Raw genomic sequence first — 16,613 nt, 5'->3', positions numbered from 1 at the left:
CACGCATTACAAGGGCAGGAAAACAACAAAAGCGGTCCCTCGCCACGTCTGTCCAACCGGTCGAGCCGGGCGGGATCGTCAACGTTCCGACGCAACGTCGACCGAGGCGGACAGTTCGCTCGCCAGGTCCGTTCGGTCGATTTGCGAGAAGATGAGACGCATCACAAACGCCGCAGAGCGAGATTGCGCGGATACGTTCGCGTTCGATAGGTCCCTGGGGTTCATTTTCTCGATCGTTCCGAAGGGCAAACGCTGGCAACCCTCGACGAGGTCCCAGGACAGCAAGAGTTTCACTCTGTCCAGGTCACGTCGCGGCAGGTCCCGCAACGCCCTGCTCAAACGCGACGAACCGATGGGCTTTCCGAACAGATCGCACGCCGCGAGTTCCTCGGGGTTGAGCGCATCCAGATCGGTCACTCAGAACGCGGGGTCCAGGCTTCGGAGTGTGTCGGCTATCACGTTCCGGGCGAGGTCCTCGCCCAAGTGCTGCCACATCTTCTCCATCAGAGTCTCTGGGTATTTCGCGTACGACTTGTTGGACCTGAGCTTCCGACGCATGAGGCCGATCTCCGCCTTCGCATGGGAAGTCAGGGGTAGGTGTTCGTAGTCTCGTATAGCCGCTACCAGCTTGTCAAAGTTGTCCCTGTTCCTCTGCAGGTAGTTCGCCATTTGAAACATGGGAGTCGGGTTCATTTTCGCGTCTCTCCTCTCTACTGTCTGCTCTCTCGGACGAGCGAAGATGCGCAAGTGTACACCCTCGTTCGTATCGCTTAGCCAATAAGTATGTGTAATAAAAAAATATATATAAAGTCAGAGTTGTGGGTGTGTTTGCGCATGCGCCCGGGATCGTCAATACTCGGGCGTGTCCTAGACCACTCCCTTAGGTCAGTCTCAGGTCATCGGTCAATCTCAGGTGACGGTGGGCAATGACATCATGTTGCCATGCCTCCTGGAACCTTCCGAGGACGCTGTCTTCGTGTCCCTGGAGCCGTCGAGAACTGACCCGGGAAACATTTCACTGAAACTTGAAGATGATGGCACATACAGGCGTTGTATTACGAGCTGTTCACCAGTACTTCTGTTTGTAAGTAGAAAACACTGCACACCTAAACATGTATTGAAGCAACTTTTGTTTATTTCACGTCAACATAAATACTATGCTGTTTTGTTTTTTATCATTTCAGATGATATCCCACATGGCGCTCCTGTTCATGTGATTGTTCTCATATTTATTGTCATGATTGTTGCTCTTGTTGTTAAAGTAAACCTTTGGTATTGGAGATTATCATCCGTAGAGATGTCTGTCGTCTCTCTAATATAATGACATTAGTTGACACTCGGTTTTTGGTTCCTAAAGCGCCCAAAAAATACATTTTAAAAACTCAACGTTAACATCTCACGTTACATTACAGTCATTTTTATCCAAAGCGTCTTACAATTCTGATTCTATCACACATTTCATACACCGTAGGAACAGTTACACGAGCAATTTTGGGGTTAAGTGTCTTGCTCAAGGACACATCGACATGCGACTAGCACAGCCGGGGATCGAACCCCTGATTGAAGGACAGCCCTGCTCTCCACTTAGCCACAGTCACCTCTCTCTAGAAGTCAGAAACCAGTTACTGAAGATGATCTACAGACCTTGTTGTGAGCAGTTTTATGTCGGAACTATTTTCTATCTACCGAACTAAAATTAGAAATAATAAATAAACAGCCTGGTCAGTGCTACTCGGCAACTGAAACCGACGCACGTTAACGTCAGCCACACTCTTTACCTAAAACTCACTAAATGGTTGTGTTGCCAAAACATTTTGTGAAGGCCGACGTTTATTTATTTGAAGTTATTTATTGTATTTTACTTGATTTTAATTTCCTCATCCTTCTGTTTTAATGTTGTTCTGGTGCATTTTTGCCTCATATAAAACATTCTGAAATTGTCTCGTGTGTTTAAATTAGGGCTGCAACAACGAATCGATTAAATCGATTATTAAAATAGTTTTCATTATCGATTATCGAATTTCATTATCGATTCGTTGTGTCGCGCGATTATTACGTCACTCAATAAGTCGCGGAGATGTTTGAGTATAAAAAAGAGCGGAGCACAGCGGAGGTAGAAGAAAGACCATCGGAGAGACCCGTAACGTTGTTCTGAAACACATGACGGAGGCAGAGAAACCAGTACGACCTAATGCGTGTTCACACCAAACGCCAGTCTCGCCGGGACTATTTGTGTTCATTCAGGCTGGAGGACGCGCCGGAGAGGGGGCGTGGCTTATCGCTCTGAAAGCCGTTCAACCGTCCGCCATTAACCATGGAAAAAATAACCTCTATTTCTGCTTAGTACGTGTTGTGGAAGTCACAGATATCCCGGGAAACTAAACGCCGTCATGTCTGTTTCATAACATTGTCCAGAGGAGCTCTGTGGATTGTATCGAAGTGTATTCACTACGTAATGATGCCGACTTGTCTTCTCAATGGAGCTCGGATGGGTCAGTGCTAGGCTATGCTAACATTGTAGCAGCTCCACATACGGCAGCGTCTATTCATTGTTTGTAACATATGGTTTACACACACACACATTTATACAGATAGTTTGGTCCGGTCTCTATTGATATGAGGTATCGTAGAGCTCTGGGTGAACACAGATGGCTACAGTATTTATTTCCTGATTCAACAACGTAAACATCATGTTGGAGTCCTTGATGAGGAGGAAGGATGTTCAACAGCAGGGTAAATCACTACAGAATCCTGTAGGATTCATTTTTTTTTAATTATTACTTTAACAGCTCAGGGATGTTCAAGCAGCAACCTGTTTGTGCACTTTCTGAAGATCAGTTCTGTTTTTGAATAAAGGGTTGGAAATTAATGCTTTTTGTTTTTTTTATCCGATTCATCGAAGAAATAATCGTCCGATTAATCGATTATTAAAATAATCGTTAGTTGCAGCCCTAGTTTAAATATACAAATACAATTTGCTTTGCTTCTCCTGCTCACTTATAAACCAGAACAATAACTCTAGTGGTGTTTAAAGGATTTCACCGTGTACCCGATGACAGCTTTAAATGTGAAAAACAGCCAGGACACAGTTCAGAAAGACACTAATGAAAGATGAATTCATGTGATTACACAAACATCTTCTGGGATACATTGAAGTTTGCAAACTGTGCAAAGTTGATATACTGTCCCCACCCAAAAGGAGACAACTGGTTGAGGTGAGAAGTTATATAAATTTCCGTTTTGTCCCCCAACATACTTCAATTGAGTGATTTTTTTTATCTTGTGAAACACGGCAATGGAGGACATCGGTCTCTATATAGGAGAGTCAGCACCAGGAGCTGTCCACAGTGGGACTTCCTGAACAGTTTCAGTCGCTGTTTGGCTGTGAGCAACATGGTCACGGCTGCAGTTTGTCTTCCAGTGAACAAAGCAAGTAGGTGAGGTAATAAACACCCACCTTCCCTCTCTCAAAGTCACCGTTACACTCATAACTGTCCCCGTGAAACAAAAGCAGTTACGAACCAAAATGAGTCTGAGGGAAGGGGACTTCAAAAAGTAACTTTAATGTCACACAAATACATATTTTAGCAGTTTACTAAATAATAGGAAAGTTTAAACTTCAGTTGTATGATATTGCTAAAAAATAAACAGTAGAGAATGGGTGTAGCAAAAATCTAAGTTTTACTGAGGATTGGTCTCAAACGGGGCAAAACAGGTATCCAGCGGAATACACGCTTAGTAAAGAGTCAAAAACAAAAGCCAAGCAATGTAACAAGCTCTGCACCAAAGACACAAACTGGTTTAAAGAATCACAGGAATTATGTTTCATCAGATTTCTAGGAAATACAAAAAGTTATGAGTCCGTCAAAAAAAGTGTTAGGTTTCAGTAACACACCAAGAAAGAAGAAATGAACGAAGGGTCTCCTATTCCCCCCTATTACACTTATAAAATACAATCAGTTTGAATATGTATAGATTAGACATTAAACTTAATGTTGCATTTAAATAAACATTTTCCTCTGAACAGAGTCTTTGGTTCCTTTTTTAGTTTCCGCCATCACAGACCTACTGTTTGTTGTCATTGCTTTAACTGTAATTAAGATATGCATAATGTTTGGAAAACACTTCCCCTTTCTTCTCATTTACAAACAGAAACGAAAATATAAGAAAATGAAAACACATTTAGGTTAATTTATCTTTCACAACAAAGTGAAAAGATACATTTTTATCATGTGTGAACTCTCATGTGTTCCTTCAGACTTCCCTGCACTGTAAATCTTTTCCCACAAACATCACATCCAAATGGTTTCTCTCCTGTGTGAACTCTCATGTGTTTCTTCAGGTTTCTCTGCACTGTAAATCTTTTCCCACAAACATCACATCCAAATGGTTTCTCTCCTGTGTGAACTCTCATGTGTGTCTTCAGATGTCCCTTCAGTGTAAATATTTTCTCACAAACATCACATTCAAATCGATTCTCTCCCGTTTGGACTCTTTTCTGTGAATCTACCTTTTTCTTCACTCTCAAACATTTCTTCGGAACCAAACAGCTCATGGACATTTTTCCATAATTACACATCATGTGTCTCTTAAGAAAGCCCTTGTAGTAAAATATATGACTACACTTGAAGAAGCTGAAGGATTTCTTGCCAGTGTTACAGACTACATCTTTTACAATTGTTTCCTTAACTTTCAGAGCATGTGTAGCAGAATCTGGTGCCCTGGTCTCCTTCCAATCACTGTCACTCTCCTCTGTTTCAGATCCAGAATCTAACAAAGGCTTTTGCCAATCATCATAACTGACTTCCGTCTCAGAGGAGTCAGAAACCATTTCATCATTAGCATTCGGTTGTGCATGACGATCTGGATCTAGGTTCCCGGCTGGTCCTGATCCTCCACAGTCCTCTACACCAGTAGCTGAGCTGCTGGCTGGAGGCTCTGCCTCTCTGTTATCCTCCTTTTGGCTATGATGAAGCTGTGAAGATTGAAGTATCTCATCGTCATCTTCAATCTCCAAAAGCACAGTATTGAATAGGAACCTGGTGACATCTGCCTCCTCCAGCCCTTTGAGGTGATCTGCCTCCAGACTGGTCCAGAGTTCCTTTGGCTCCTCTTTTATGCGGAGGGGCTCTTGGTCCTCTTTTATGCGGAGGGGCTCTTGGTCCTCTTTTATGCAGAGGGGCTCTTGGTCCTCTTACTCCTCTTTTATGCAGAGAGCTCTTGGTCCTCCTGGTCCAGGCTGGGGCTCCCCTCAGGGGGAATATCTTCTTTCATCACCAATAGCAGCTGGACATCTGCAGGGAGAACATTATGGACAACTGTGAGGTCACACTCATGTCTCTGGTATCATTACATTATGTTACTGAGATCTAGTGTCACACATCAGACCAATACTAAATAAGTGTCGCAATACCCTCCCGTTAAAAAACGGTTCAATACCCCATTTCATTAGTACCGTTACTTTAAGAATGGCAGTACTTTATTGAGAGCCGTATTTTGGAGTTGAGTCAATGTGCGACAGCAGATATCTTCTTCCACTCGCTACAGACGTAGTGGGAGCGTTTTTCTCTCATATGTAAATACAAGTGTCCTTATCTACTGTCCACGGCTCGTCTGCAAATACGACAAACAGTGAAATATGGCTGTAAAGTGCTGCAGGGTTTTAATTTGTGTCTATACTTATGAAGGTAATACAGTAATATCAGAGAGGCTCCGTAGGCTGAACCAAGATGTAAATTAAAGAGTATTACAGCAATGCTTTCCAGCTCGTCTTAGGGAACCCCAAGGTGTTCCCAGGCCAATCCAGATCAATAATCTCTCCAGCGTGTTCTTGGTACCGTAGTTGGATGTGCCCAGAAAACCTCTAAAGGGAGGCGTCCAGGAAGATCCTGATCAGTTCTCCAAACCACCTCAGCTGGCCCTTTTCCACGTGAAGGAGCGGCAGCTCTACTCCAAGCTCCCTCCAGATGTCTAAGCTCCTCACCCTATCTGTAAGGCTTAGCTCAGCCACCCTACGAAGGAAGCTCATTTCAGCAGATTGTAATCACGATCTCATTCTTTCGATCACTACAAAAAGCTCATGACCATAGGTGAGGGTCGGACCGTAGATAGACTGGTTAAATTGAGAGTTTAGCCTTCTGGCTCAGCTCCCTCTTCCCCACAATTGTCCGACACAACGCCCGCACTAAACCCCCTGTCCATCTCACGCTCTATTTCATCCTCACTGTAAACAAGAACTTGAGATACCGACATACTGCCTTCACTTGGGGCAGGGACTCACTCCCAAAGCTGAGGGTGCAATCCATAGTCTTCCAGGAAAGGACCATGGCCTTGGAGGTTCTGACTCTTGTCCCTAAACTTCACATTCGGCTGCAAACCACCCCAGTGCGTGCTGAAGATCAGGTTCTGAAGGAGCCAATAGAACCACATCATCTGCTAAGAGCAGAGACGCAATTCTGAGGTCCCCAAACCGTCCTCTTCTGCTCCCGGCTGTGCCTTTAAATCCTGACCGTGAAAATCATAAACAAAGGATTGGTGACAAGGGACAACCCTGGTGGAGGTGTTGTGGCAGAATGAAGAGGAGAGACGCAATTCTTGGAGTTGCAACCAGCGGGGACCGTTTATTCTTGTGCTCAAAATGACAAGTTCACAACAGATCCAAAATGTCAGAGTTTTTACGTCTGACTTTTATACCTTAGTTCTCTTCTCAATAGTAATTCAGGGCAGTATTGATTCAAATCCAGCCTAATCTCGCCTGGAACTCCTCTGGAATCCCTCTAGGCTGCCCTACAGCGTCTAACTGGATATGTTGGTCAGTGTAAAGGGAAATCTGTGCTCAAAACAATGTGCGGAAAAGCATAAAAACACAGATGGGACACATCCCAGTCCCCGAAGGGCCGTTCAAACACTTTGTCATAGACTATGTAGACATGATAAAATCAACATATGGAAAGCGCTACATGCTAGTGGTAATTGATCAATTCAGTCCCTGGGTGGAAGCAACTGCATCAAAAAACCTAGGAGCTGAAACTGTTGTCAAGTTTCTGACAAAGGAAGTCTTCCCACGATTTGGCATACCATCAGAAATAAACTCAGATAATGGTTCAGCATTTGTGCAGAAAGTAGCCACGGGGATTTTAGAACAGTTGACAATCAAACGGAGGTTGGGGGCCGTGTACCACCCACAAAGTCAAGGTTTAGTGGAACAGAATAACGCAAAGTTGAATAAGACCTGTGCAAGCACTAAGCTAAACTGGGTGGATGCTTTGCCACTTGTGCATGCAAACTCACAGGAGCATGCACCTAACCCCGCATGAAATGCTGACAGGTAGACCTATGGCCGCACCTCAACTAAGAGGCCCCTACAAGGAACCCCCACTTGAGCAGCTGCAAATAGAGTTAAAAGTCTATATGAAGCAACTCACTGCCATACATAGATCCATCTACTTGCAGGAGAAGGGAAAAGAGCCAGGCTCCAACCAGAAGCCCAAGAAACCAGTGGTACCAGGGGACCAGGTGTACGTTAAAGTCTTCCAACGAAAGTGGCACGAGCCAAGGCGGGAAGGTCCCTATAGAGTGGTGCGAGCAATGCCAACAGCGGTCCAGGTCGAAAGAAGTACAACGTGGTATCACTTGAGCCATTGCACGAAAGTCCAAGACAAAACCAAGGGCAGTGCGAAGTCAGAAAAAAATGACTAACAAGGTAAGCCTGGAACATGTGTTGAAACGAATGGCGTTTTGATGTGGACGCTGTTAGGAAGCGTGGAGCAGGAGAGACTGATGGTGGTGAAACCTGTGACACCACAGACCATGCAGGTCAGCGCCCAGACGGTGACTCAGCCATCCTGGAGGAGAGCCAGAAACCATGAATCAGATGAGTACGACGCAACCACACATATTCTAACCCATGCTAGACCAGGACCTAAGCCAGCATTGCCATTTAAGTTCAAACCGGCCTATCCAGGGTTCAGACAGTTGCACGCTAATACACGTAGAAAGAGACGACCATGGAGAAAAACAGTACAAAGTAGAAGTGTCAAAACTGTGCAGGCATAGTGGGGCTGACCGGTAGCCGGTATACCGGTTTCAATTTCCCGTACGATATCATGGCCATAACTTTTTTAACAACAATTAATAACCCGCAATTAACGCTCTTTAACAGCGCAAAACACCACGACACAACAGTTTGTGACACATAAACAATTAGTAACACTAATAATTGTACATTTATAAAATTACCCCGCCGAACTGCATGCTGGGTACACTGGGTCTGTTAACAGCTAGAAGAAGCTCTGTCGCGACATTAAAGAACAGAAAATAGCGATGCAGGAGGAACAGAGAGAGACCGGAGATGCACCAGTACAATTTGTGCCCAAGAGAGGAGCTGTGTCTGCTGTTTGGAGGTTTTTTGGTTTTAAAATATCAAACATAGATCAAAATACAATATATTGTAAAGTTTGTCGAGCCGCTGTTGTTGCCTCTGGAGGCAACACTAGCAATTTACTCCATCACCTCAGCTGAAAACATGTGTTGGAATACGAAGAGTGTATGCAATTACGGTCCTCGGATTCGAGGCCGTCAACCAGTCCGAGTGAATCAGTGAAGCCAAAGGGTCAGACATCGCTTCAAGAGGCATTTGCTCGAGGCAGCGCTTATGACAAAAAAAGCAAGCGGTGGCGTGAAATTACAGACGCAATAATGATCCACCTCTGCAAGGACATGGTCCCGCTGCAGACAGTCGATAAAGACGGGTTCAGTGCAATGGTTGAAACGCTGGATCCAAGGTACGTCATACCGGGGCGAAAGTACAACACCGAAGCAAGCTGGAAGCGGAGCTACGTACAGTCGCCCACTTTTCGACAACAACGGACCTGTGGTCAAGTCGCACAATGGAGCCATACCTGAGCATAACGGTGCACTTCATCAGTGATGACTGGGAGTTGTGCAACCACTCTTTGCAAACGTCGTATTTCCCGGACGACCACACCGGAGAAATAATTGCACAAGGCTTGAGAGAGGCACTTGAGTCCTGGAGACTGGGAGAGGAGAGGCAGGTGGCCCTAACAACTGACAGTGGGGCCAACATCGTCAAGGCAGTCGAGCTGAATAATTGGAGAAGACTCCAATGCTTTGGACACAGGCTTCACCTTGCCATAGGTAAATATGAATATTTGTAGTAATTAAAGAATTTGTTTTTTGAAGTAATTATATTATTAATAGCCTAAAAGTAGTAAATATTTAAAATTGTGTGATGTTTTCAAAAATGGGTGGTGTTTTTATTAACGTTTGAATAATATTTCTTAATAGCAAAAAAGTATTAAACATTGTGTTTGTTGGTTTTACAGAGAGAAGTGTAAAAGATGCCCGCATAGAACGTGCAGTCGGTGTGTGCAAAAGAATTGTTGGTGCCTTCTCGTACTCCTGGAAAAGGAAGAGGGACCTGGCCATTGCTCAGGCTGAACTTGGCCTGCCAAAGCACCAGCTCACAACAGAGACGCCTACTAGGTGGGGATCACGACAAAAGATGATCCAAAGACTGACTGAGCAGGAGAGAGCCATAAGTCAGGTGTTTAAAGCTGACAAGAAAACAAGGCACTTGGTGCCCAGCTGGCAGGACATGGATGTGCTGGAGTCAGTAAACAAGGTGTTGAGCCCACTTCAGGAGTTCACAGATGCCTTGTCTGGTGAATGCTATGTTAGTGTCTCATACCTCAAGCCAGTACTCCATCTCTTCAATGAAACCATTCTTGCTGAGGGAGAAAATGACACTCAACTGACCAAGGACATGAAGACTATGTCCTTGGTCAAGTAGTGAATGGTCTAAGTAGGTTAGACCATTCTAACCTACTTGAATGAAAAGTACTCAGATCCTGGCACAGATGACCTGCTAGACATGGCTTCTCTTCTTGATCCCTGCTTCAAAACTACCTACATCAGGAATGAAAAGGTTGATGAAATCAAAGCTAGAGCAGTAGAAGAGATAAAATCACTGCTGACAGAGCAACAGGCAGACACCACTGGCACTTCATCAGCACTCCCAAGGGCTGTAGCAGCAGCAGCAGCTGAACCTGAAGTAAAAATAAAAAAGAGTTTGGCCAGCAGCACAGCTCAGAGCAGAGGAGCAACTCTCTCAGACGAGGAGACTGTTAAAGTGGAGCCGAGAAGCTACCTGCAGGCCGTGGAGGTCAACAGTGACACTGACCCATTGGAGTGGTGGAAATGCCACCACCTTTGAATACTGTAGCTTGAAGGATAATGTGAATCTATACCAGGCTTGTTTCTTAACGTTTGAGAAATATCTATTGGAATATTTAAATACTTTGAGTATTTTAGGTCAGTTTATAGTGTTTATACAACAATTTTAAAATATTTTGTTTTGGAAAGGAAGCCATGTTTAAGTTGTTGTCATATCTATTTATTTTTAAGTTCTGTTTTAACTACGTTGCAGTTTGCACTTTGCATGATAAAAATTGTTTACATTCTGCAACTGTTTCATGCATTCTGATTCCTTCATATATTGTAACATTTTGTGGGGCCAAGCAAACCCTATAGTAATCAAAGCCTTTATACTAGTGCTGGGCAACGATTACAATTTTTAATTCAAAAGTAGTGTATTGCCCACTTTTATTTTAAAAGTACTGCTATATGAACAAAAGTGCAATAACATTTGGTTTGCAAACACTTTAAACACATCAGGTTCTTTTTAGCAGCAGTATTCCCTTTACACAGTAGCAGTTAAAATACAGTTATGATGCTGATAATAGATATTCAGCCGGTGTTCACAACTTTATTTTCATGTGTGTAAGAGATGCAATTTGAAATACACACCTTGAAAACTGCAAACCTATATACGTCATGTTTTATGTTTGTTAAATTCTCAGAAGCGATAACTAAATGATATGATTATTATACATATTACAAACAAAACACTTTAAAAACTCTAAAAGCATAATTTAAATGAATCGTTTATTTTTTGCTTTTTTGGGTATTTTGATCAGACACATATGCAACGCTGATCGTAATATGTGTGGTATTTGTTCTAAATGTACGTTGATACATGGAGGGATTTAGGACCCAGTAGGTGAAGGAAACAGGAAGTGAAGGAAACAGGAAGTGACGGAAGCCACGCCACACAAACAGCTGTTCACCGCCGGTTGACCGGCCGTTCTTGCGTTAGTTTACGGTGTTAATTAATTAATGCGGGAAAAATGTTATGCTAAGCTAAGATTGTAGCAGCTCCATCAACACTCAAAATAACTTAATCTAGACTTTTTATTGTTGTTCATTACATATAAATTCTACAGTTAATAAACATACATATACACATTTCCTCTGGTTTGTGTACTAATATTGGTCGGGGCGATTGGTTGCCCCGTCGCTCAGAGGTCCCTGCGGCCGATCGACCCGGTCACAGCTGTTTTCTGTCCTGGCCCCACAGTGGTGGAATGAACTTTCCACTGACGTCAGGACAGCAGAGTCGCTGCCCATCTTTCGGCGCATGCTGAAAACTCACCTCTTCAAGAAGTGCTACCCTGAGCCTTCCACTTAGCACTTATTGTATTCATACTAGTTTGTTGCACTTATTGTTTTTGTTTGTTTTTGCACTGTACTTTGGCTCTGGGTTATGCTCTTAGATGCTTGTTTAAAAGAGGAGATGCACTTATGACTTCTGGTGTCTAGTAGGTCTCTTGAATACCTATGTTGAATACACTTACTGTAAGTCACTTTGGATAAAAGTGTCTGCTAAATGACTGTAATGTAATGTAATATGAGGTAGAAAATTAGCTCTAGCTAACGGTGGAACATTTACATTGAGATGAGAACTGAAATGTCGATCTAATGTGCATTTTTTAATTTAATTTAAATTAATGGACATTCAATTTAAATTTAATTTTATATAGTTTAAATTAATTTGAATGGACATTCAGTTAAAATTTAATATAATAGACATTAAATGAAAATGAAATTAATGCAAATTAGATTAAATGAGAACTCTGTGGAACCACAGGAAGCTTTTTTTCTATCATTTCTAATTTTAAAAAGTCAGAATGTCAAAGATGAGAGCTGAGACTGTGATTTCAGGAAAAAAATAAATGAAGAGAAACCGGCCCGATCGTTAAAATGTGAGATGTGAACTTTGAACTCTTGTTTCAGAGCGGAGAGGATCCTCAGAGCAGCAGTGAAGACCTTCATGGTCTGCAGAGACCTGCTGGGTCTCCATCCGGCTCGGCCATGATGTCAACTGATGAGACGGAAACCTTCAGCAGGTAAATACAGAGAGGAGAGACCTCAGGTGTCTGGTCACAGAGAGAAGGGTGAAAAATAATATTTGCAAAATTATGATCTAATAATCTCAGATGTTCGTTTTTTTTTGTAAATATATGAATTGAATCGAGAATATGTTATTTTTGATATAAATATACATTTTTCATTTTGTAAATTTAAAGTTTTTTCTCATAATATTTCCCTGTCTCCGTAACTACTATTATTCTTTACCTAAAATGTCCCGAACATGCCGTCGTAATCCCACACTGAAAAAAACACTTGAATAACAATAAATAACCTGTATAACTAAAATCAGAATAACATATTTACTGGATAATTTATACAAAAGTCTGTTTTTGTTTAAGTGTCGGATACATTTAGATTTATTGAACAAATAATTTTTGATACAATAATATTATCGGTATTATCATTTTTACTACGTGTAGAATTAGATTGTTTCTGTCCTAAAGTAAAATCCGTCGAGACACCCTCACTTTATTTATGTTGAACAAACTGATGAGTTATATTTTTATCTGTAATAAATAAAAGTCCTGCTCCTCTATGGAAACATAACCATCATGACTAGAAGTAGAGAGAACTAGAACATGTCTTTAGTGCAGAATAACACAGTTAGAATGGAACAGTTATCGTGGAAATAAATGGAGGCTATAAACTATTTACATTTTAACATCCTCTACTTTTAGCCTCTCCTCTCCTCTGTGTTCACTTCCTGAAGTTCAGTCAAAGTTTCTCTGATTGGTTGTCACATGACTGTTGGTCTCAGATGAATCAATCATGACTTCATAGTTTCGCTGAGGAGCTCACAATTTAATGTTTTTTACTAGTGCTGGGCAACGATTACAATTTTTAATCGCATGTTTTTTTTGCGATTAATCGCATTGTATTGCGGAAAGTTCAATATGAATTCAAAAGTATTGCGCACTTTTATTCTAAAAGTACTGCTATATGAACAAAAGGGCAATAACATTTGGTTTGCAAACACTTTAAACAAATAAGGTGCTTTTTAACAGCAGTATTCCCTTTATCTTCATGTGTGTAATAGCTGCAATTTGAAATATACACCTTGAAAACTGCAAACCTATCTACGTCATGTTTTTATGTTTGTTAAATTGTCAGTAGCGATAACTAGATGGCATGATTATTATACATATTCCAAACAAAAAAACTTTAAAAACTCCAAAAAAAATATTTTTAGCTTTTTTTGCTATTTTGGTCAGACACATATGAAACGCTGATTGCTGTGTAATATGTGTGGTATTTGTTATAAATGTACGTTGGTACATAGAGGGTGATAAGAAGCAGTACTTGGAGGGACTTAGGACCCAGGGTAATGTAGGTGAATAGACTGAAGAGACGCCACACAAACAGCTGTTCACCGCTCGTCACGATCCTGTAACGAGACGATCGCGCGCGCACGTACAAAGATTGATGTCCAAATCATGTCCAAGATGGCGGATGCTGGCAAGTCTTGGCTGCCGCTCCGTACTTGATTGTTCATTTTGTTAAATTTTGCTGTTTAAATAGATCCCAACACTAAAAACCTGACCGATATAGTTGAGCTGCTTGTTTGCGGCTAGATATTGCCGTCTACCATCCAATCTACTCAAACATCTTCACTGGATTAGCCACACCAGATCAACCTACCGTCTCCATCTGCCAAAGCTACCTCCGTGCTAGCCACAGGACTCCCGGGTCTGGTCCACAGCGCTACATCGCTTCCCTGCCTGCTACATTGCTTGCCAACACGAGCGGCCAGCACGAGCACACCTGTTTATCCTGCCGGGATCTTTCCATCCCGGCGCGGTTAGCAGGCTCAGGTTGGTCTTCTCCACTAGCCACAGCTGCACCAGACCTCCCATTTTCCGGGCAGGATCGTCCAGCAAATAGGCTGGTAGCCCCTCCAGGCCACCACTCCTTCCTCACCGGACTGTTGGCGTCTTGCTGCTGTTATGCTGTGGATCATCCCGTTGATACTCCTGGGTAGCACATCGCTTCTCCTCTCACGGACAGCCGGCTCTTGGTCACCAGGTAATGCTAGCACTCCCCAACCGGACCATGCCGCCGCTGTACTCCATGTCAGATCTTCACAACTTCAACAACCACCTGCGTCCGGACTGCATGGACATTCTCAAAGAACATGGAATACTTCGCCGAGGCTATTCTTCACACAGGTTCTGGCCGCATGTTGACTTACAACTTCACGTCCCCAAACTCCATCCCATCCCTCTGGTCCTGTCGCACCCGAACTTCCTTGTTACGTCACCACAACAAACAACACGTGAATCTGTCCAATCTCCGTCCCCTTCCTCAGTCCTCGCAGCCTATCACAAAGCAACGTCACCTGAAACTGGCTTTGCTCAACACTCGCTCACTCAACAATAAAAGCCTCATTCTGAATGAATTCATAACGGACAGTAACCTTGATTTTCTCTGCCTCACTGAAACATGGCATGAACCCCTGGACTCACTAAACCAGACCACTCCCACAGGATTCACATACATTGATAAACCTCGTCCTGAGGGGCGGGGAGGTGGTGTTGCTGCTGTTTACAGGAAGGACATTAACACAACCACTATTCCCATTCCTGCCGTTCATTCTTTTGAACACCTTGCCTTCAAACTCTCTGGTCCCACTCCTTTGGTTATTGCTGTAATCTACCGTCCCCCCCAAGCCAAATCCCTCCTTTCTCTCTGACTTTTCAGATTTTTTGACTCAGCTATATGCCATCTCACCTTCGTCTCCTCCTAGGTGATTTTAACACCCACATTGATAACACTGACTGTAAATCTACGACAGAATTCCTGGAACTACTACAATGCTTCAACTTCACACAACATATCAACTTCCCCACCCACAGCCGAGGTCATATCCTGGATCTGGTCTGCTCCACTGGTCTCACTCTCCAGCCTCAACCTCAACATCTCTGACCACCTGGCTATCACCATGGACATTGACATCCCTATCCCCATCCCAAAAGCTAAGTGCAACATATCCTTCAGAAATCTCAAATCTATCTACCCCACAACTCTTTCAGCCTCTCTTGCCAGTACCATGTCTGCCTCCCCTGCCCCGCTGTCTGATAATCCCTCCGATCTTGTAAACTACTACAATAACACACTCTCCTCCTGTCTTGATCAGCTGGCTCCCATCAAAACCAAAACTGTCTCATTCACACACTCCAGCTCCCTGGTACACTCCCGAACTCCACCAGATGAAATCTCGAAAGCGCCAGCTTGAAAGACTCTGCAAGAAAACCGGTTTAACAGTACATCTCCAAGCCCTCTCCGACTACCTTCAACAATACAAAGACGCTCTCATTTCAGCCCGGTCCACCTACTACTCACACCTCATACACTCTGGCTCTTCTAACCCAAAGGCTCTCTTCTCCACAATAAACAAGCTTCTCAAACCCAAGGACAACACCTCCACATCCTTCACAGTGAACAAATGCAACTCTTTTCTTTCATTTTTCCAAACAAAAATTGACACCATTTACAGCAGGGGTCACCAACCTTTTTTAAACTGAGAGCTACTTCAAGGGTACCGAGTTGTACGAAGGGCTACTTATTTGATACAAACTTCCTGAATAACAAAGTTGCACAGATCGCATTTTAATAATAATAATATATGTGAAGAGACTGTTTGATCACATGTCAGTTAATTATTCCTCACAATAATTATTAAGAATGATTTCCACAACAATGATGATAGCTACACATATATATTTAAACATGCAACTTTTATTTCTGTTAATCTGTTTCAACATTTGAAAGTCAGAGGTATCACATCTCTGATATTTTTCTATCATCACATGATTAAAGCCGGTTACTTTTGCACATAGCGCCTGCTGGTGAATGATCCAGTGGCAATGTAGAAATCTTTTTTGTGGGATTAAGCTTTATCTGACCTCAGCATCACTACCCCTTGGTTATCCTACTTCAGGATGGAGTCCAATCGCCCAAAGCTTTGCACTGTTCATATTTTATGCATTTAAAATAACTTGTTAAATTCTAGTAAACTCTCTCCTGATTGAAATAACCATAACTTGTCTGAAATTTCCTGAATGATTGTATGATCTAATGAAACCAAACATAAAACAAACAAACTACCATCACATGTTTGATCTTTCTCTTCATTTATTTCAGGAAAAAGATGTTAAACTGAATGCTGACCTGTAGACAAAAGTAAAAAAGACGATTCATACTTTCCCGATGACAACTATCATTTAGGGAGGAGTTATTATTAGTAACATTTCATCAGATTTCTAGGAAATACAAAAAGTTATGGGTCTGTTTAAAAAAAAAAGGTTACAAGTTTCAGTAACACA

The 16,613-nt window shown here is 42.6% G+C and overlaps 1 protein-coding gene across 1 annotated transcript; it reads left to right on the top strand.

Moving 5' to 3' along the window:
• The first annotated feature begins 8,377 nt into the window (after positions 1 to 8,377).
• Positions 8,378 to 10,578, top strand: LOC116394729 (zinc finger BED domain-containing protein 4-like). Its single transcript, XM_031868014.1, has 2 exons — positions 8,378 to 9,156; positions 9,345 to 10,578. The coding sequence occupies exons 1-2, from the start codon at positions 8,889 to 8,891 to the stop codon at positions 9,809 to 9,811; spliced, it is 735 nt and encodes a 244-aa protein (XP_031723874.1). The 5' UTR covers positions 8,378 to 8,888; the 3' UTR covers positions 9,812 to 10,578.
• Positions 10,579 to 16,613: the final 6,035 nt, after the last annotated feature.

This window comes from Anarrhichthys ocellatus, unplaced genomic scaffold (assembly GCF_004355925.1).
Source record: "Anarrhichthys ocellatus isolate YVR2014 unplaced genomic scaffold, GSC_Weel_1.0 scaffold40, whole genome shotgun sequence".
Classification (NCBI taxonomy): Eukaryota; Metazoa; Chordata; class Actinopteri; order Perciformes; family Anarhichadidae; genus Anarrhichthys; species Anarrhichthys ocellatus.
Note: the sequence above shows the minus strand (reverse complement) of the source record. Positions and strands in the feature narration are given on the sequence as shown.

Coding starts and splice junctions, on each gene's coding strand:
- LOC116394729 (XM_031868014.1), top strand. CDS start 8,889: ATGGAGCCATACCTGAGCATAACGGTGCACTTCATCAGTGATGACTGG. Junction 9,157..9,344: donor CAGGCTTCACCTTGCCATAG/GTAAATATGAAT, acceptor TTGGTTTTACAG/AGAGAAGTGTAAAAGATGCC.